Source organism: Ovis canadensis, chromosome 4 (genome assembly GCF_042477335.2).
Source record: "Ovis canadensis isolate MfBH-ARS-UI-01 breed Bighorn chromosome 4, ARS-UI_OviCan_v2, whole genome shotgun sequence".
Classification (NCBI taxonomy): Eukaryota; Metazoa; Chordata; class Mammalia; order Artiodactyla; family Bovidae; genus Ovis; species Ovis canadensis.
In genome coordinates this window covers 80,302,328-80,323,700 of record NC_091248.1, presented here as the reverse complement: position 1 = coordinate 80,323,700, position 21,373 = coordinate 80,302,328, and the positions used below count along the sequence as shown (strand labels likewise).

Sequence of the window (21,373 nt, the reverse complement as noted above, 5' to 3'; positions counted from 1 at the left end):
AGGTGTGACTTGGCAGGGCAGTCAAGAGGGATGAAGGACTCACGATGAAGGAGAGAGATGCCACTCAGCCCGGGGCTACGCTTTACTTGTCAGAGGGGTCAGTCTAAGTGGGCACTGCTGGAGCGTGCCCATCTCTGGCACCTCCCTGAATACTGCCTTTGGCCTCAGTGGTGGTGGTGGTGGCACTCCAAGCTGCACTGTGGTTTTTGTGAGTTTGGGGATCTTTTGCTTTCGTGGGTCCCTTCCTCCATACAAAATATTAACAGTGGAATTTGATGACGAGGTGGATATAAAGACAAATGTATTAATCATGGTGGTGAGGCACAAGCACAGTGAAAGAGGAATTTCCCTAAAGCTCTGGAACCTGCAGGACCCAGGCAGTCCCGCTGTGGGGCCTGGAGCGAACACAACGTGGCACCAGCTGGCACCTGCTCCCATTGCTAGAGCCCAGTGGCAGCATGCTGGCTGGAAACGCCACAGAGCCAGCAAGGCTCGGGCCCTAGGAAGTGCTCAGGCATCCCAGCAGGGCCCAGAGGCGGCCATGGCATCCAGCAGGTGTGAAGGGAGCAAGAGCCAGATGGAGCAGGGTCCAGCAGCCGGGATGGTTCTCAGGAAGAGTCAGGGCCCTGGGAAATGTTGTGAGGAGGGGCAGAAGCAGTGGGATCCACAGGATAGGGAGACCTGGTGGCCAGAGGGCACGGGGGCATCTAGGCAAGGGCAGGAGAAAACAACAGGGAGACTAGAGTCCTGGCCTGCTGGACTTACAGTGCCCACCTGGACACTTCCTCCGAGCCAATGAGGTGAGGTGAGGCTGGGATGGCGCAGGAAGTAGAAGTCAGACTCCCCCAAAAGATATCTTCCAGCTGCTCAGACACTTCTCTGAATCCTTGGGCTGGAGCCCAAGGAGGAGGTGGCCTCTTGTCCAACAGAGAAGAGAGGAGTAAGAGGCTGGGTGCGGCTGGCAGACTGGGCCTTGGCAGGAACCTGAAGACTTGCACTCTAGCCCTGGCTTCACTCTGACCCACCAAAGAACCTCGGACCCGTTACCTGGCCTCTCCGAGCTTCCGTTTCCCCATGTGCAAAATAAGGGCATCAGATCCCTTGTTCTCAGACCCCCCACTCAAGTCTTCATGCTTTGTGATCCAACAAGGCAAAGACAAGAGATGTTTGAGGGTCCAGGGCGGAGGGTGTGTGGGTCTTGGAGAGTCAAATGGGAGCTGCAGGGGCAGCCAGCCCAGTGAAGCAGGCGGTGCCCTGTGTGTACCCAGGGTGAGGAAAGGCTCCAAACCTTTCCTCAGTATGCTGAGGTCGCTCCAGGTGGAGCCCCGTATCCTGCCAGTGTTCTGAAGGGTGTGGGCAGCAGCTTGGGACAAATGGCACCACCAGCGTTTTCTGGAAGTGAGAGATGCCGCCCTCCTCGCCCGAAGGGTAGGGCTGGGGAAAACATGGCCTCACTCCCTCTTGGAGGACCTCCTCCAGTCCTAGCAGACAGGGGCATAAGGGAATGAAGGGGGCAGGGGCTGTCCCGTGTCCTCATTCAGGCCTAGGAGCCTAGCCCAACCCCTCCCCCCGCCCCCCAGCCAGGCAGGGGATCAATTTTCCCATACTGTCTCACTGGGTCCTCTTCTGTAGCTTCAAGTAAGGGCTATTGCTGGAGAGTTGCCAAGATGTCAAAATAGAAAACCCTGCTTTTCAGAAAGAGGTCTGACACTGTCCTACCCTCCCTACCTCCCCAATAAGCCTTGATATTACACAGGGTAGGCAGGGAGGGGGTGAGGGCAGCATGAGGGGAATTGAATGGGAGGCAGTAGTTTAGAAAATTACTAAATCGTTCCGCTTCTGGTGAATCACTGGTGGCCGCTAAATCCAGTTTTGATTTAAGGGGGATCGCGTGACACCTCAATGGCCAGAAGTTATCTGTCACACAGGGAAGAATTCATATGCTTTAAGAGGTGGGTACCTTGTCTCCGGGGGAAGTTGGACAGTCAGCCAGCAGAAGTTTCCAAGATCAGGTCTGCCACGCCCAGCCCTGCACTCAGTTCTGCGGGGGATCTTGTGGCTGGGGAGGGAGAAGACCCAGGCCCTTGGGCCCCACCTCACCCCACCAGGTCAGAAGGGGACAGCCCAAGCTGCGGTGAGCTCAGTGCTGTAGCTGTGGGTGCTGCTGTGGAGGAGGGGTCAGAGGAGGCTGGCGTAGCAAGGAGGCAGGAGACAGGGTTCGCGTGCAAACATCTGGGCAAAGTGAGCCTGTTGGCTCAGGGGCCCTGGCCTTTGTCTGCGGCTGGAAGGGGTGGTGGCAGGTGCCACACAGGGTGGTTAGTGGAGAGCCTTGAGGAGGTAGCCAAGGATTTGAGTCTCCGTTTTGATCTCTGTGCTCTGGGCTTCGGTCCTGCCTCTCTTGCCTCTTGGAGGGGAATGGCCATGCCTCCCAGGAATGACGACTCTGTGCTGGAGCCAAATCCTTGCTTCCCAGGCAATGGGAGCAGACAGGCCCCATCTGGACAGCCCAGGTCAAGGTCAGGGTGGTATGGTAGCCGGTGTGCTATTGAGGGGAAGAGCTACGAGGACCAGAGGGATTCTCTGGGAGTGGGCGTTCGTGGCTTCTTCTCCAAGACCCCCAGGGACTTTGTCCTGTATCTCCACCCTCCATCGATGCACTCTGCCAGATTCAGAAAAGCCTGAGGGATTTTGGGAAATTCATCCAAGCTGCTGGTGAGCTGATGACTGTCACGGCCAGTCTGCTGTCTGCGTCTCCTCCCACCTCGAACTCCATCTTCCTGGTGGGCCTCCTGGAGGGAATGAAGTCATTGTTCCCCACAACTCAGCCCATGGGTGGGAAATCCCTGTGGGCCCAGAAGGGAGAGTCCATCCGCTCCGTCCCTCTGCCCTGTGATCCACAGAAGCTCCTGGCGCTAAGAGTGACAGCCTCGGCCACACCCGTGGGTGTCTCCCACCAGCGCCCCCCTGCCGCCCCACCCCCCCGCCCCACCGCAGCCCGGGGCCAATCCTTGGCCAGTGTGTGAGTCTCTGTGCGTCCACCTCTGGACGAAGCGGAGGTCCCCCCGCTGGATCCGGTGGGGACCGGGACCAGACGGCCCTGGGAACAGCCAGCTCTGACTGGAAGGCAGGTCTCCTGGGCACATCAGGAAGAAGAAAGCACATCTGGAAAAGCGTTTGCTGAGGCTGCTGCTCCGGCAGGGCCAGACAGTGCCCAGGCCTCAGGGGCAGGGGAGGGGGGCAGCCCCCACCTTATGTAGGCTGGCTCAGGCCTGTGGGTTCTGGAGGCCAGGCCCACATCACTGCCCATGGGAGGGCCACGGAGCCTGAGCCAGGCCGCACGGAGGGGGGAGCTGGGTGGGGGAAGCGCTCTCCTCGGAGCCCAAGCTCCCCAGCTAGTGGGGCTGCACGGGTGACTCCCAGCTTCTCCATGTACCCACTCTCTCCCTGATGCTCCCTTTCCCATGCACCGCTGACCCTACCCGAATTATGTCGGGGAGTTGCAGGTGGTCCTCTCACACCCAACTCTCCCCCATCCTATTGCCTCTGAGGCCAGCTCCCCCAGTCCTTGTACTTGTTCCTGGGCCAGCAGCACTGGGGTTTCCTATTAGGGGCCCTGATAGGCTGGCAGAGAACCAGACTGGGGCTCCTGAGTCCCCCAGCTCTGCCATTCCTTGGCAAACCACTTACCTTCTCAGTCTCCCAGGGTTGTGGTGAGGACGGGCCCTCAGATAAAGGCTGTTTCCATTTTTTTCCTTCCCTGATTGGGCTGATTTGCAGCCGACCAGCAAGGAGGTGGAGGGGTTTGGGGGTCTTTTAGCATCTGTGGCTCCCCCTTCCCTGTTGGAATGGTCAGGACATGGCCGCAGAGGCCCTTTTGCATAACAGGAGATGGCGGGCCAACAAGGAGAGATGTCTGCCATTGTTCTGGAGATGCCTGCACTCTGATGGCGCCTCCTGCTGATGGCAGTGCCTTCATCCAGAGAGAGGCAGCTGCCACGCTGGCCTGGGAGAGGGGGCAGGAAATGCAGGGGGCTGGAGGGTACTGCCCCGAGGACCCTTGTATCATCCTGAGATTGGTGGCTGCCTAATTTGCCTGGGCAAATTGCTGTGTCACAACCCCTCCACATCCCCCATCTCTGCCCAGCTCCAGATGGACGTGGGCCTCCAGCAAGCGCAAGCACACACTCGCACACATACGGCCCCGCTGCCACACGCCGGGTCACCCACACAGAGCCTGCAGGCTCATATGCTAGGCTTCAGGGGGACGAGGAGCTGGGCCATCGGGCTGTGCCCAGAATGGTGTTTGGCAGTTGGAAAGTGCTCAGCGATTATTTATCGGATGAATTAGTGCTTCCCAGGTGAGCCTCACCCCCAGGCACCGTCACAGACCCCGAAGCCCACACAGGTCCTTGCAGACTCCTGTTCCTGTCTCCGGGGTGTTGCGCCCCCACGCCAGCCTGTCTACGGGCCCCTGCTGCCTTCCTCAAGCTGTCCTGGCTGGGTCCCAGCACCTACCGGCGTCAGAACTGGTTGCTGCCCAAGCCGAGGGTGTGTGCCCCTCTTAATGGACATGGAGTCCGGGACTTTGAGGGAGCAGTCCTGCTCCAGAAGACCCTTCTCTGAGGTGCACCCCAACCTTGTCTTCAGAGCCTGGTCTGAGGGTAAACTGGCCATCCGCCAAAGCCTGAGAATGCGGGGATGCCGGCCACGTGGAGGGAGCTCTGGTCAGAGGCTTGGAACTGACCAGAGAACCCTTCACTGAGGGGCATGGTGGCCACCAGGCCATGGGGCCAGGGCTAGGGAGCGAGGAGCCTCCCAGGGTGTGGAGAGCCGAGCTGGGCCTGCCCAGAGTGAAGGACGTGGAGGAGGTTTCGGGAAGTGGCCCAGTGGGGCTGGCTCCCTCTCTCAGACAGTTAATAAGGCACCAATTACCTCCGGCCGCCGGCCTCTCTGGGCAGGCTGGGCCCGTCGCCACCATGCTGCCTCCCTGCCTCACGTCCACTCCATCCTGTATTGACAGACGCTTAGGTGTGCTTAGGGGCACACAGCTCCCCACAGCTCCACCCTAGGGGGCCTCCTCTCCCAGTAAACACCAGGCTGACCGCTGACCCCAGAGTGAGGGCATCTCTGGTGCACCACAGTCAGGCAGTGGGGAGGCCATGAGGGCTGGCATCATCTTCTGCAGGTGGCCCCTGGACACACACAGAACTCAGTGAAGGCCTTCCCCTCCCTGGGCCTCAGTTTTCCACCTGTAAAGTGGGGAGAAGCCAGCATTCCTGTGGTGTAAATGAGGTAGGGCCGTGGCGAGGCAGGTAGGAGAGGGCTAGGAAGACCCCTCCCTCCTGTGTCCAACCTCACCCAGGGTCCCACCCGACCCTTCTTCTCACAGGATAATGCGCAGCCGGCTGGTGGCTCCTCACTGGGCTCCTGGCCCAGGGATCCAGTTTCTTCTCATTTCCTTGGTTGCCTCCGGGCGTCGGGTATGGGGACGCACAGGGTAGAGGCTGGACTACAGGGCGGGGTGGAGGTCTGCATGGTCTGCAGAGCAGTCTCTGCCTCTGCCCTGCTGGGGACACTGTCTGATCCCTCCCCCAGCTCCTCCTGCTCGCTCATCTTTCTCTTTTGGACTCTTGCCTCTGGGTCCAGTCCTGTCTCCCCTCTTTCCAGGTTGTGTCCTCACCCTGCACGCCTTCTCTGTCTCTCTTACTCATCTACCCCTTTCACTTCCACTTTTGCTGATTCTGCTTCTCTGTCCATGCTTTTCTCTCTGTCTCTCTTCCTCTCTGTCTGTCTCCTTTTCCTCTTCCTTCTCTCTGGGTCTTTCTGCCCCTCACTTTCATGCTTCCTCCTCCCCACTGCCAACCACAGGCCTCCGTCTCCAGGTTAGTCTGCTATCCCTTCTGTCTCCCCTAGGGTCCACCAGCTTGACAGTCTTTGAGACGAATACGCTCACCTGCCTTCATTTTCCCGCTCCTGCCCCGAGATCATTGGCTCAAATTGCCCCAGAAGCTTGAGGGCCCCCAGAGTGGGGGCCTTCCATATTCTCACCTATCTCAGGCCTGCCCTTGACCAGATTGTCGGGGGTGGTCCACAGACAAGTTCTCTGTACCCTCTGGTGTTGCTGTGCTCCATCAGCTGAGATCCGGCTGGTGGGGCTGGGGGCCCTGGGGCATTCCTACAGTGACATCCAGTGGCCAGGTCTGAACCATGTGCGGGAGGCGCAGACAGCCCCTAGGAACCCCAGGACATGTGGGCTCCAGGCTAACGTCACTCTGGAGTGGGATGGGGATGCCAGGCCAGCAGGGTCATGGTGCCCTCCTCCTGGAGGGCAACGTCCACCTGCTGATCCCTGCCGCTCACCCCGCCCTGTCCATCTGGAGGCCTGGCTTTGCCCTCTGGCACCCCCTGAGCTTTGCACACAGGGCGGGGACACCTGGATTTCTCTGGCCCCCTGAGTGGGGCCAACTTGGAGGAATTTCTCAAAGCCTATTAGAGCAGTGGCTGCCTCCTGCCTGCCTCCTCAGGCTGGGCAGGGCTGAGGGCGGAGGGAGAGAGGGAGGGAGGGGAAAGAGGAGGAAGGGAAAAAAAGTTGGCAGTCCGACAGCAGAGCTGTGTCTGCATCCATCGCTAAGAGGAGGCCTGTGTGGTGTGAGGCGGGCCAGGAGCAAGGAGAGGCCTTCCTCCCTTTGTGCTCCCCCCTTCTCCTCCCCCCGAGGCCCTATAAATAGGCCCAGCCCAGGCTGTGGCTCAGTTCTCAGAGGGAGGCGAGCACCAGGCAGCGGTCTCAAGCCAAGCCCCCTGCCAGCATGGCCAGCGAGTTCAAGAAGAAGCTCTTTTGGAGGGCGGTGGTGGCCGAGTTCCTGGCCATGATCCTCTTCATCTTCATCAGCATCGGTTCAGCCCTGGGCTTCCATTACCCAATAAAGAGCAACCAGACGACAGGTGCAGTCCAGGATAACGTGAAAGTGTCACTGGCCTTTGGGTTGAGCATCGCCACGCTGGCCCAGAGCGTGGGCCACATCAGCGGTGCCCACCTCAACCCAGCCGTCACACTGGGGCTCCTGCTCAGCTGCCAGATCAGTATCCTCCGGGCCATCATGTACATCATTGCCCAGTGCGTGGGGGCCATCGTCGCCACTGCCATCCTCTCGGGCATCACCTCTTCTCTGCCTGACAACTCGCTTGGCCTCAATGCGGTGAGTGGGGTGGCCCCAGGCTCTGGGGGCTCTAGAATGGTGCTGAGATGGGCCCGTCTCATTCTCCACCCATTGTGCAGATGGGGACGCTGAGGAACAGAGAGGATGAGAGGTTGCTGGAGGTCAAGCAGAGCTGTACCTGGAACTCAGCTATGCCTGCCGTCCAGAGCCTGTTTTCTGCCAGGCACTGTGGGAAGCTGAGACCCAGAGCATAACAGTCTTGCCAATGTCCCCTGCGGGTCTCTATTGTGGGGAATAAGCTCTGGAGGCAGCTAACAGTGGGGCCAGCGGCTCCTCACCCCGGGGCTGCAGTTTCTTCCCCTCCCTCCCCTCAGCCCTGTCTGGGCAGCGGCTCCCTCCCGCATGCAGCCTGCACCCTCTTACACTCTGCCTGCTGCCCCCAGTCTCCCTGGACCACCCGTCTGGCATGTCTGCAGCTGGCCACACAATCCTGTGAGCAGAGCTCTCCCAGAGGGGCTCCTCGAGCATCCAGGCAGCCCCACCTTCACACAGGTCCTCAAACAAACTGCCTTCAAGGAAAAAGCTCCTCTTGCTCTGCTGGCTCCAGGAATGGGGCAAAGATGGGAGGTGAAAACAGTTTCAGGGCAGCCTGCAGGTGACTTTGCTGGACTGGAGCAAAGGGTGGGGGCCGGAGCAGGGACATCTCGCCTCCGTTCTGATGGAGATGGACATCTTCCATCTCTGGGTCTGCTGTCTATCACTGGACGCAGAGAGGTGTGGCGCATGTATTTGTGTTTGTGAGCAGTGTGTGCACACGTGGATGCCAGCATGGGTCTCCGAACCTGCGAAAGCTGGCTGTGTTACTTCTGAAAGTGTATCTGTGAGCGTGTCAGTGCTGCGGTGTGAGTGTGTCTGGAGGTGAGTGCATACCTGTGTGTGCCCACTGTTCGGGCCTGACCTGGGGGCACTCATGATAAGCAGATGTGGGTGACTGGGTGGAAACTGTGGAAAAGAATTCCTCCCGGGCCGCTTAGCACAGCTAATTGGCCGTTGGCAGGCAGCTGCCTGCTGTCGCCGACCTGGGCTTTTCCAGACCCTCAGCCAAGTGCAAACTCAGACCTGGCTTGGGCCACAGCGGGGGGATAATTTGGCCTGAGAGGCCGAGGAAGGCTTGGAGGAGGTCTCAGAGTGCCCGAGGAGGTGTTTTCACAGGGAGGGAGAGAGAAGGAATCAGATCAGGTCTGGGCTGGCGGGACGTGGGCAGGGCAGGCGGGTGTGGGGACAGAGAGGGAGGCAGCCAAAGGCTCCACAGAGAGAGTGGCGGGTGATTAGGCAAGCAGCCGTCCTCCCGCTTCCCAGCCAAAGTCCAGATTCGGCTGCGAAGGTCCATGCAGAGGGCAGCTGGCATGACCCTGCCAGGCAGGGATTAGCACTCCTTGTGTCACCGTGACACTTCACCCAGTCCAGGGCTGAAGGTTAGCCCTTCAGGCTGGAGTTTAAACTTTAGTCAAAGAAGATGTGGTCTTTGTGGGTGTAAGGTCCTCCAGGCCTGTCTCTCTAGTTGGGGCAGAGCCGGGCAACCTCAGGGTGTGCCCACAGAGTAGGGTCAGGATCACCTCGGGGCTCAGCTGGGTATGATGGGCAAGGGGAAGGATCCTTCCTGGGGAGGAATAGAGTCTCCCCAGGCCTTCTGGTCCCCTCTTGACCTTCTTTCTCAAGGGCAAGTCAGGCCAGGCATCTGCTGGTGACTCTCTTCTCTCAAACAGGCATCCCAGGCAGGCTTGAGGAGGGCAAGCATCCCTGTGCAATCTTGATCTGGCCAGGCCCTGATTCAGTGTCTTTTTCCCTTGCCAGCCTCCATTTTTCCAGTCTCCCCAATACCTGGGCTGGGTGGTTTGCAGGAGAGGGAGAAAAGGGAAGCAGACAAGTTGGGTTCAAGGCCTGGCTGCTTACTTGTTGACTTTCTTGGAGCTGAGAGCCCTTAAGTCTCCAAGAGGGGAACTTGATATCTCTTGGCCACACCCATACTGCCAGCAAGCTCACTTTGTGGACTTGAGTTTATCACTCTTCGCAGGAGGGGCTGGCTAAGAGGAGCCCAAGAAGTGCCAGGCTGAGCATAAGGGCAGCGAACATCGTGGTGCGAGCCCAGGGACTGCCCTGGCCCCATGGAAGTTTGGGGTCCAGAAACACGTGTCTTGGGCTGAAGAACTCAGAAAGGGTTCAGAACAATGAGCCTGGGATTTAAAGGGGCCTGGGAGGTGGCCTCAGTGCCTCAAGAAGGGCAGAGACCAGTCTACATAGCAGGTGACATGCTCTTTCCTCCAGGCTCTGGGAGAGGTTTCCCCTAGCCCCTTGAATCCGGGCCTCTCCCAGACCAAACCAGTCGTTGGCATGGAGATTTTCAAGGGAAATAGGGGAAAAAGTGGCAGGAAGTGGTTGGAGTGAGTCAGGGGGTGTCCCATGGGGATATGTTGGAGAAAACTTTCTCCTCACTGAGTCAGGGCTCAGGATATGCCCTGGAGCTACCGTGGACCTCTCTCCATCCTGCCACATCCTAGCTGGTTCTCAAAGCCAGACCCTGAGTTTATTTAGAGTGAAAGACAGAGGCAGCGGCTGGTGCCTGGCCTGCCCTGCCCTAGTTCAGCTACTAATACAGTGTGATTTCAGGCAAGCCACCTCATCTGTGTGGTCCCAGGTCCCATCTGTGGAATGGGTATATCTCAAGACGTGGCTGGGTGCTGGGAACTGGAAGATGCTCTTGAACCTTGAAATTCTGACCACTCACAGGCTCTGTTCATTCTTCCCCTCTCTTGCTTGCTTACCCATGTTCGCTGTAAACATGACTTTCACTACTGCAGACTAAATTCGGGGCTGAGTCAGGCCACTCCCTGCTCTGAGGAGTCCATGGTCCCGAGCAAGATAAGGCCACTGCGCATCTGTCAAAGATAGGGGGCAGGAGGCAGGTGTGATAAGACGTGTCAGGGCACCTGGGAACTTCTGACCTTGAGCTGTGATGAGGGCCAGGAGGCCTTCAGGGAGGAGGTGTCCCGGGAGCCTAAAAGTAGAGATTCCAGGGTGGAGGGAAGGGGTTTCCAGCAGAGGAGGTCATGGCCTGAGAATCACAGGGTGTGGCTGATGGGGGGTTGGGTAGGGGATGGGCCATGGTGGGAGACCGGGCCTCTAGAGAACAATGAGCGTTCAGGGTTCAGGTCAGTGTCTGCCTGCGTCCCAGAGCCTGTGAATTCAGCCCCTTTGGGAGCTCAGGCAGAGTGCAAATCGCCTTTATTTTGGGGTCTTTTCTCAACCCTGTTGATGCTGGGCCTGAGTGCCTGGGGCACCTCTTCTACTTCTTGCATCTGGCACCTGACTTTAGCCCCAAACTTTCTGCTTCCCCAGTTTCCTGAGCCTCGGTTTCCCCAACCACAGAAAGAGAGCACCCCCAACTCCCTAAGCCCTGTTCCCCGTGCCACCAGTTCTTCCAGGGTTGAGGGCCCTCCGCCTCCCCCAGAGTTGAGGGTGGACTGGGGAAAGGGAAGCCAGTTTTCCGACGGCCCTGTCCAGGGAGTGGGCTGGGGGCTGGGTGGTGGTGCCACAGATGGGACATGTAATTACTGTTTCCAGCCAGAGCCCGATGAGGGGGAAGGCGCAGAGAGAGGCAGAAGCTTTGCGGTGGAGACTTTCCTCACCATGGAAAATTCTGAGGCAGTTTCCCCATTAGAGCCCTTGGAGCCGCCCTGCCGGCCCCATATCGTCCATCCTGACACTGGCCCCTAACCAGGGCTTGCTCTGGGAATCCTCCTCTGAAGAGACTATGCCCTGAGAGGGGATACGGCCCCCCGGGGTCCCTCAGTCTGAGGGGATTCACCTTCTTCCATTGTTCTCCCCCAGCCCAGGTCACAGCCTCCCCTCACTGCCCTGGCTCACTGGAGGGCAATCCCATGCAGTCTCCCCCAACCTGACCTCAGGCCCGCATGGTGTTCCCCACTTTCTCTAGGGCCCCACGCAGCAGGGTGCCTTTAGCCTTACCCACCTAAGGCTTCCCCCAAGCAGCTCAGACATGCCCCCTGCCTGCACCTTGAAGACTGGCTTGGGCAAGCTTTCCTGGAGGCACAGGGAGCCCTTGATTCTTGCTGGCAGAGCCCCCCTGGGGGCATGGTCCCTGCCCTCTGGAAGAACAGATGTATCTGAGCCCTGTGTGGGCTGAGCCCACACAACTGCAGGTAAGGGCAGGAAAATTCCCTCAGCCAGACCCTCTGTCCTGGTTCAGAGGGGCTCCTTAACCCAGGTGGTTCCCCAGGGGGTAAGTGAGGGGCTCTCTTCACACAACCGAGGAGCTGAGGGCCAGTGGACGAGTACACCCTGAGGCTAAAAACAACTCACAAGCTGATAGAAGAGTGGGAAAATGCCCGTTCCCATGAGCATGCCCTTTCAGTGCCTGAAACCCCACCATCAGGACAACCCGGGGCTGGTGTCTGCTCAGGGTAAAGAAAGAACTTACTCTTTTAAATTGGGGAGGGACAGCTTCCAAATCAATAAGCTCCTGGTTACCAGGGCTGTGCAGGCAGGGGGGGGGCAGCCGTGGCTCTGGGGCATGTGGCTCTTGTGGGTGGGGGCAGTGGTGGGGACCATCTAACATTCCAGGTGGGCGGGAGGCCCTATGACAAGCTCTGGGCTGTATGGAGATCGGCCATGCACATGGCCAGGTGGGAATCCTGCACTCAGGACCCTAGCCTGGAGGGTGACTGCAGGTCTTGGGGGAAGGGCTCCCATGTCAGGCAGGAAGGAATCCTAGAGACAGTTTGGGGCTAAAATCTGGGCTGAGGCCTCTGTTTTACTGATAAGGAAACCACGGCTCACAGATGGGTGGAGTCACTCAAGATTGTGCAGCAGATGATGGCGGAGCAGGACTGTGACCCCAGCCGCCTGCCTACAACCCTTGAAAATCTCTGCAAATTGCACATACTTACACTCACTGGCACACATGTGTGTGTGCACAGTCACAATAGTATGATGCACACGGACACACACACACACACACACACGCACACGCACACGGGTGGGCGGGAAGAACGTTTTCAAGCCTAGGTGGCCCTGCTCAAGCCCTGGGACCCTAGGAGGAGGTGGAGGGGGGGCTCCTCAATGGCACCTCTTCCTTTCCCGAGCAGGAAGGCGGGGGCTGCCCCCGAGTGAGGAAAGAAGGAGAGAGGGAAGGAGGAAGCCCTTGCTTTGTGTATTGTTCCTTGTCAGGAAGATGAAATGGCTTCTGAGAGCAAATAAAGGGCGCTTTGAGACCTGCTTCTTTCTCTCTTACTCAAGGGTGCCTCCATCCCATCTCCTCCCCCATCCCCAGCCAGCAGTGGACCTGTTTGTCGGAGGACAGCACATGGGGACAGGGTGACAACTCAGAAATGTCACTAGACACACAACACAGACACTTAAGGCCACACACAGCACCTGCCCCCCACCGCACCCCAGAGCCCACATCTGCAAGAGGCGGCGTCCTGCCTAATAGGGTTAATACTTGACTAGTTTGAATGTCCCCCGTGGGCTGAAAAAGAGGGTATGTTCTTGAATTTGGAAGTGCAGGGCATATGTATTTTCCTTAAATCAAGCTTGTTAGTTACGGGGTTTGAATCTTCCCTGTTCTTGCTGTTCATATTATCGACACTTCCCTCCATTGGTTTCTAAGAGAGGTGGTTAACCCCCCTCACTCTGGTACTGGATTGATCATTTTCTTTTTGTAGCTCTGTCAACTTTTGTGTCACCTATTTTTAGGTTGTATAGTTTAGTGTGTACAGGTTGAGAACTTTTATAACTGTTGGGTAGACTTTTCACTTACTTAGTGTCTAATAAACCTCTTAATGTCTAAGGAAAAAGAAGAGTCACATCTGGACATATGTGGTCATGCAGAGACTCTGCAGAGAGCAATGTAGAGAGACACACAAAGCCGTGGATACCCAGAGGCACATGGGCGCTTGAAAAATCACCGATGGAAGGGTGATACTTGGGGAGGGGGCTCACTGAGGTCCCCCTCACTGGGATACTGAGTCCTGCAGGCGGCGGGTGGGTGGGGCGGTCCTTGATGTCTTGTTCTTTAATGGATGCCCAGAGCTCCACCAGGCCTGGTTCAGGAAGGGTGGGACACCAGGATGCTCAGGTCATGCTGGGGCCTTGGGCCTCAGGAGTCACTTTGGTCAGTCTGCTCATGGGCATCAGGGAGAGGAGGGTTCGAAGTTCATTGCCTGGAGAGGTCAGCTCTGTGCCACTCTGGGGCCCGGGGCACCCTGGCAGCTACAGAACATCTTCTGCCAGCTCCTCAGTCTAAGGTGGCAACAGACAGGACCTTTAGCCAGGTGCATAGGTAGCCAGCACCTTTGCCTGTGAATGTAGGCAGCATAGACTCTGGGGCAAGAATTCTGGCATTGCCATCTCCTTCCCAGGCCTTGAGCTCCCCGTCTGTAACCTCATAGAGTCTTGAGCAGGCTGCCCTGCAAGGTCCACAGAAACTAATATTGGCCTGCAGTCTCCCAGCTAGAAAGCAAATGAACCAGCCCTGGCTCCAGGGAACTTCCTTCTAGAGTGGGTGGAAATGCTAGAAAATTAACATTATCTGCCACTTCTTTTGGGGGAAAGGGGACACACCTAACAACTTGTGGGATCTTACTTCCCTGACCAGGAGTCGAACCCAGGCCCTCAGCAGTGAAAAGTGCAGAGTCCTAACCACTGGGCATCCAAGAAACTTCCTTGTCTGCCCCTCCTGTCTCCACACAGTAAGTGTCCCTTTGAGGTCTGGGCAGGGAGATGAGAAGGTGCCCGTATTCTGTCCCCACTGAGCTCCCAGGCCAGGGGTTCTGAGGCACTCAATAGGAGACAAAAAGTTTATCTCTCTGCAAGATTTGCAGGCTGTTTAGTGAGGGCTTGATGAGTGACAGCAGAAGTTAATTCCAGCCAGGGACCTGGAAAAACTCCTTGATGCTGAATTGGAATTGATGGAGGAATCTGAATTGGACCTTGAGAGTGGGCTTCAGTGGGTTTGATACAAAACTGGAGAGCTTGCATCTTTCTGATGCTTAAGATTAAATGTGTGGCTTTTCTCTTATTTATACTTGTGTTCAGAAAATTGTTACTTTTTTTTTTTTTGCCTTAATTAGTGAAATAGAAGACCCGGGCTGGGCAAAATGCTCTGGGGATGTACAAACTTTTTTTTCAATAACAAGTAACCACAACTGGGATTAGCCCTATTTATGCCATTGTGTCAAATTCAATAGGTTGTAAACAGGAACATGGGCTTCTCAGGTGGTTCAGCGGTAAAGAATCTGCTTGTCAAACAGGGGATGCTGGTTCGATTCCTGGTCTGGGAAGATCCCCTGGAGAAGGAAATGGCAACCAGCTCCAGTATCCTTGCCTGGAAAATCCCATGGACAGAGGAGCCTGGCGGGTTACAGTCCATGGGGTCGTAAAGAGTCAGAAACGACTCAAGAGATGAAATAACAATAGTAACAAAATCGGAACATTGGGTCTGAATTTTTACTTGCTCTCTTCTGGACGTCAAATTTCAGCAGAACTTTATCCATTTCAATTTGGAATGATCGATGATTTTTTTTTTTTTTTTAGATGTAAGTAGCACACTTTCTTAGGCAGTTGAAAGAGAGGAGATTGTAGAAGCAATCAGGGGAGTCTTCCTTTTGATGGTGGTGGTGGTAATGGGTTTAGGGAGAGGAAATTTACTAACCCATGTGGTTCTGGGCAGTCAAATTCTAAGGGCTCTGGGCCGCTAGGATGAGGTATGTCTTAGAGTCCCCAGGGCAGATATCACTTCTTGTGGACTGCGCATGGCACCAGGGCCCTTGGTCTGCTCACCTTGCATGAAAAGTGGTGTCCTTGGGCAGAGCAGGAGCTGAAATGCTGAGATTTGGTTAAGAATGAGCTCGCCCAGACCACATCTGTGATGAGTGCGGTGGGGATGAGGAGTATGAGGCAGGAGCCACTTAGAGCGATCATTCCATTAATCAGAGTGGAAGGGCTGGTTTCAGGACTCCTGCCAGCCAGCAATTAGGCCGACCCTGGGGATCAAAGGAGTGTGTGGAGGCGCGCGGGAGGAGGAGCCCTGAGCTTCCTGAGCACTCAGACACGGAGGGCAGCGGCAGGTGTGAATGTGATGGGCATCGGTGCAAGTTGCCTGGCCTCATCATCCTGGCCTCCGTGGAGCCTGTCTCTGCTCCAGGTGGGCCTCACTCTACTGTCCACACTCCTGAGCAGCACAGCCCCTCCTGTTCTGCCTGCCCCACCTAGTTCTGAGGATAAGAGAAAGAACCAGAACAAAGCCACAACAACTATCCTGAGCCCACCTGCCTCTGCAACCCTTTCCAAATGCCCCAAGACAGCCCCTACCCCTCCACCCCAAGCCTTAGAACCTCTGGCCTCTCTGGAGAATGGGGAAGGAAAAATTAGATGTACTTTACAGATGGGGAAACTGAGGACCAGAGAGGGGCAAGACCATGGTCATAGTGCCAGCAAGTAGGAGAGTAGGGACCTGAACTCAGGGTCACTTCTACAGCCCCACACTGGGGTGCAAAGAAAGCTGGGTACTTCCCAGAGGGCTGGCTGAGCTGAGGGGCTGCAGCCCTGGGGTCGGCCAGGAAAGGCGCCCAGAGCTGGGGCTGCAACCGAGGGGAGGGGATATGAGTCATTTTCCCTGTGATCCAGGGCGGCAGACAAAGGCGGGAAGAGAATTGTTCTTGTAAGATGGCCTCAGGGTGGGGCTGTAAAAACCTCTGGATGGTGGAGGGGTGCCCTCCACCTAGGATTCTGCAAAATGCCCTGTAGCCTTGGAGACACCCCCACCCTGCTCAGGAAGAAGGTTCAAGTTCAGTCTTATTTGGACACACCAGCCCTGCCTGGGAGAAGGCAGCCTCCGTGGCCACATCGAGGCATATTTGTGAGTGGGCCTTGGCCCACATGGCCCAGGTCCCCTGTGTGGGCATATTTGGCCCCTGGGACCGACCCCCACATGGGGGATGGTGCAGAGGCTCCTTGGGGAGGGGTCCCCTGGCTGCAGCTACAGAGGGAGGGCTTTGGTGACCTCATGGCAGCTCCCATTCCCTTCTTTTTCCATGAGTCATGTTTCTAAAAGTGGCCCAGGAGCAAGTGGGAGCCAGACGGTGGTGGCGGGGCCTGTGTGGCCAGGAGGGAGAAGGAGGGGGCAGATAGGGAGGGTGGGGCCCAGAGGAAATGGGAGAGAGACAGCGGAGGGGAGAGACAGACAGAGGTGGGAAGGAGACAGAGGTGGGGGCTGCGAGGAACAGAGGCTCAAGGGAGAGATGGACACGGGAAGCTGCGGCCAGCTAACTGCCGAAGTCCCTCTCCAGCTCTGCAGGGGGTGCGGTGGAATGTTCAAGATGTGGGGGTAGGAAGAAATGTCTCCAGCTGGACCCTCCCACCCATTTGCTCCCCTTCTTCTTTGACTGTCCCTGAATGTCCCTGATCATCTCTTCCCATGCCTAGCGCTTGCCTGTCACTTATGGCCTTGATACCCCAGGGTACCCTGGTCTGGATGTAGATGGATGCAGAAGCACCATCATCTCCAGGCCCCTCTAGCCTCTGGGGAGGATGCCGAGGGGTTTAGGACAAGCTGGTTCTTCCTCAACAGGTGTGGGAGGGGCCAAGGCCTGATGCTTACTGCTGGCTGTAAGTACTTGAGTGTGGTGGATGCAGTGGGCTCTGAGGGCACTGAGGGTCTGGCCTTTGGTGCCCAGGCCTGGGGGCCCTGGGACTCCATCCTCACTGCTCTGCTCACTGAGCCTCTCCGCCCCTCTCCCCCACAGCTGGCCCCTGGCGTGAACTCGGGCCAGGGCCTGGGCATCGAGATCATCGGGACTCTGCAGCTGGTGCTGTGTGTGCTGGCCACCACCGACCGGAGGCGCCGCGACCTCGGGGGCTCCGGGCCCCTGGCCATTGGCTTCTCTGTGGCCCTGGGACACCTGCTGGCGGTGAGTGGGGGGATCTTCCCAAGTAGGAGTGCTGGTGGGGAGGGTGGAGCCAGGCTGCTGAGGGTGTCCTGTTGAGGGCAGGGGGTGGGACTCACACAGGGCTCATTCCACGGGTTGGGGGACCAGCTGCCCTGGAGAGGGAAGCACAGGGCCTGGCTGACCATCCTTCCAGGTCTGATGGTCACTGCCCTGTTTCCCTTCTGGTCTTCTTCCTCCATGTCACCCTCTCCCTCTGTCTCTTTCTCTCCATCTCCTCTCCTGTTCCCCCTGACCCTTGCCTCCTACAGATAGACTACACTGGCTGCGGTATTAACCCTGCCCGGTCCTTCGGCTCCTCGGTGATCACGCACAATTTCCAGGACCACTGGGTAAGGGGTCGAAGGGCTGTACCGTGCAGGTGGGAGGGAGACTTTGGTGCCTGTGGTAGATCCATCCCCCACCCTGTGACATCATCTTCCATCACAGAGGCCCTGCGAGATGGCCAGGGGGAGGAACTCAGGAAGATGAGACTTGAGATACAGAGGTGGTGGGTTCACACCTCAGGCAGGGCAGTGCAGGCAGCCTCCTCTCCCAGGCATGCTGAGTTGGGTCACACAGAAGCAAGGAGAAAATCACTGCCTAAGTCCTGGCTTGGACCAGTTGTAGGGGGTGGAGGGCTGCAGATGCTGGGGTTCAGCACTGCCTTTTCTGTCCCAGGCACAGGTTGGGGTGCACCGTGCAGTGGGGGGTTGGGTCGGGGCTCTCATGGGAAGCAGGTCACATCAGGGCCCGCTGAGCACGTCTGCTGTCTGTTCCTAGATCTTCTGGGTGGGGCCGTTCATCGGAGCAGCCCTGGCAGTGCTCATCTATGACTTCATCCTGGCCCCACGCAGCAGCGACCTCACAGACCGCGTGAAGGTGTGGACCAGCGGTCAGGTGGAGGAGTATGACCTGGATGCCGACGACATCAACTCCAGGGTGGAGATGAAGCCCAAATAAGGGGGCTAGGCCTGGGCATCCACGTCGGGGGTGGGGGGGGGCAGGGGCAGGCAGAGGGAGGGGAGGGGTGAAATCTGTATCATAGACACTCTGACAAGCTGGCCAAAGTCGCTTCCTGAAGATCCACAGGGCTTGTGTGGCCAAGCCTGATTTGGGACTGTTGCTATCACCTTCTTTCTCTTTCTCCTCTTCCCGGCTTTGGGGATCCCTGAGGACCAAGATTTTCCAATCATCCATTCCCTTGAAGTCACAAAGGAGGCGAAAGAGAGGGACCTACCTTGCTAAGTTGTCCTCTCAGAGTGTGATGGGAGGTATGCCAGAAACCGCCCCCCCCATCCCCAAATTGCTCACCAGCTCACCTGCCAAAGGTGCCTGGGGCTCCTCGGTGATTGCTTTGTGCCTCCGGGCGTGGCCCTCTTTCCTGTAACATGCACTTGCCCCAAGGATGCTCTGAGAGGGAAGAGACCCCACCAAGTGCAGTGGTGGGGTCAGGGGGCAGTCAGAGCCCGTCCTTGCGGACTGGCTGGCTTCCAGGGCTGCTCCCCCAGCTCTGGAGGTGCTGTATGACCTTGGGAACGTCTCAGTCTTGGGGACTCAGTAATTCCATCTGTAAAGTGGCAGGGGTAGGGAGAGCTACATGGGCCCGAGACCCCTTGCAGAATCACTTACAGGATTCTGTAAGTGTAGACACACTGCACATTCTGGAAGACCTAGTCTGGCCCAGCGCTGCTTCTTCCACTTGCCTAGTATATAGTTGTAACCTACACATCTATGTGAACACATGTACATAGACACACATGTTCCAAAGCAAAGAGCAACAGGTCATCCAGCCGTTGGAAGTTCCCGTTCCTGGGGAGCAGGGCTGAGAGTGGACAGAGCCTGCTGTTGCAGAATGAAGATCATCTGAGGGAGGGGGAGGAATGTCCACGTTCCTTCACTGAGCTGTAGTTGATCTTTTCCACCTATCATTGCATCACCCTCAGCGTTATTTGGTTCTTCAGTTTCTCTTGCCAGTGCAGACACAGGTCAACATTATGTAGGGGTGTGTTGACTGAAGGACACTTGGTCATCCGAAGGTCAGCCCCTGGAGACAGATGTCCTTGCTGGACCCTCAGTGAGGGTTCTGAGCCCCCAGCTGATCCCGAGGTGGGAGGAGAAGCAGATTCCCCCCTTATTCCAGAGGTCCTGGTTGGAAGCCCTGGGGGGAAGCCAGGTGACCTGCACAGGCTTCCTAGGCCATAGGCTTCCCTCTTCATTTATTTGGAGGGGAGAGTTGGTCTTGACCGAATGAAGTAGCTGTGGCTTCAGCCCAAGGATAATTCTGAGCACAGTCTGTTAGCAGCTATCTACACATTCCATACAAATCCACAAGGGCCAGAGTAGGTCCCCCCATGCCCCGCCGCCACGATGGTGACAAACACTGGGAGACACAATACATAGGTATCTGGAAGCAGCAGGACGACCAGGGGGCCCTTAATGATCACAACACATCATGACATCCATACACTCTCTCCTCCATTTCTGAGCAAAAGCTTCTAGTCCATTTAACAGAGAAAGAAACTGAGGTCCAGGACCCGGAGCAAGACGATGATTCGGCCAGGCCTAGCAGCCAGGGCCGTGCCTCTGGCTACTCCCTGGACTGTGGGACTGGGCCCTCTTAGACCCAGATCCTGCGTTTCTGCCCGGGTAATGGCCAGGTGCCGGGAAGGGTGAGGGGACTCTTGGAGGGGAGAGGGGCGCACTCCATCCTGACTGTCCTGGCTGCTGCACGCAGGGCCCTGCGTCTGTCTGCTCTGCATATATGTCTCTTTGGAATTGGAATTTCATTATATGTTAAGAAAATAAACACAATATAGGTCATCCAGACTCCTTGGAATGAAGGTTTTTCTTCTTTGGGCACTGTGTTCCCACAAGGGATCACTGGGTCTGAGAACTTGGGCCCAGTCTGAGGGGGAACCACTGTACCCCAGGATCCCTGGTCTCAGGGGGTGGACACAACCAGAGCTCCATCTGAGGGACAGAAGGCTCCTGCAGGATTGAAGTGTGACAGCTTGAGGGTTCTCTCTAACCCCCTCCTTAGAACAGAGCCCAGGGAGCACCAGGGACTGCCTGGGCCCCTCTTTCTCTGGCCCTTCGCACATTTCTGACCCACCTGCCCTGGGGCTGGGCTCTGCCTGGGGGGCTCAGCTCTGGGGGTGGAGGTGGAGATGGACTCACCCATCAGAGTGAGGTTAGTGAGAGGTGCAAGGGATGCTGGGGAGAGGTGACGTGCAGTAGCTAAGAGGGGAAAAGTCCCTCAGTTCTTTAGGGCCTGGCGGGGGCAGGGTGGCAGGCGTGTGTATGTGTGTGTGAAGGGTTCCTCTGCTCTGAAAACATGAGCCACATTCTGTGAGGATGGGCATCTTCCCACGGTTTTTGTCAGGGCATCCTCAGGGCAGAAGAGATCAGAGTGGCCTGACCTCTGTCCCCAGGGGGACAGGAAGCCAGAAAAGGACCCCTCTGTCTGCTCCTGCCTTTACACCTGTCCTGGTGTAGCCCAAGGCCGGTGCAGGCTGGAAAGGCCCCATCTAGCCCTCTTCAGATCACAAAATCCCATCCCACATGTGGCCCCCTGCTACTGGGGGCACAGCAGGCATGCATACCCTCATTCAGTGGAGGCAAGAGGATCCTCAGAGACAGGCCCAAGTCTCAGGACAGATCTTTGCCAAGCTGATATGTGGATGCAGGCCCCCCCTCCATGCCTCCCCCCACACTCTTAGGGCTAGTTTCTCAAAATAGGGACAAGTACATGGGGAAACCCAGTGCCCAATAACGGAGGCCCAGAGTCTGGAAGACTCCAAGAACCACCAACCTGGACATCTCACTGGGCCACGTGGGCAGGTCAGGGGTGACTGGGAAGGTCCCGGGTTCCCCATTCTGCTCTAAGAGATGCCCAGGTCCTGCCTCCCTCTATGGGGGGGCTTTGCTGATGGTGATACAGTGGCAACTTGGCTTGTGGAGGTTGTGAGGTCAGTGTGGCTAGAGCAGGCTTTCTTATCCCAGTGTGCAGTGGGCCCCTATGAGTGACAGCTAGGGCCTCAGTCCATGCAAACTGCCTCTGCACCTCCCAGGCTGAGGGCAAGCTGCTATGAGTGGGAGTGTACAGGCCAGGCCATGGAAACAGGGTCTGGGCTAGCCTGGGGCAGCTAGGCCTCCCCAGGCAGGTGTGCCGAGACTCTCTCTCACAGCCCTTCCGGGCTTATCTCCTTA

General features: G+C 57.2%; 1 protein-coding gene and 1 long non-coding RNA gene across 3 annotated transcripts; one reads left to right on the top strand and one right to left on the bottom strand.

The window, feature by feature from the left end:
* Positions 1 to 284: 284 nt before the first annotated feature.
* Positions 285 to 6,376, bottom strand: LOC138438816 (uncharacterized). Of its 2 annotated transcripts, XR_011256475.1 has the most exons (6): positions 6,049 to 6,376; positions 5,388 to 5,509; positions 5,110 to 5,249; positions 4,933 to 5,008; positions 3,688 to 4,003; positions 285 to 2,789 (listed from the first exon to the last, which is right to left on the bottom strand). It is a non-coding gene; the product is annotated as an uncharacterized lncRNA (long non-coding RNA). The 2 variants fall into 2 exon arrangements; XR_011256476.1 differs by lacking the exons at positions 4,933 to 5,008; positions 5,110 to 5,249; positions 5,388 to 5,509 and having other exon boundaries at positions 6,049 to 6,375.
* AQP1 (aquaporin 1 (Colton blood group)) lies at positions 6,377 to 19,990 on the top strand. The gene is made up of 4 exons (XM_069586721.1): positions 6,377 to 7,196; positions 16,982 to 17,146; positions 17,434 to 17,514; positions 17,945 to 19,990. The coding sequence occupies exons 1-4, from the start codon at positions 6,807 to 6,809 to the stop codon at positions 18,122 to 18,124; spliced, it is 816 nt and encodes a 271-aa protein (XP_069442822.1). The 5' UTR covers positions 6,377 to 6,806; the 3' UTR covers positions 18,125 to 19,990.
* The last annotated feature ends 1,383 nt before the right edge of the window (positions 19,991 to 21,373 follow it).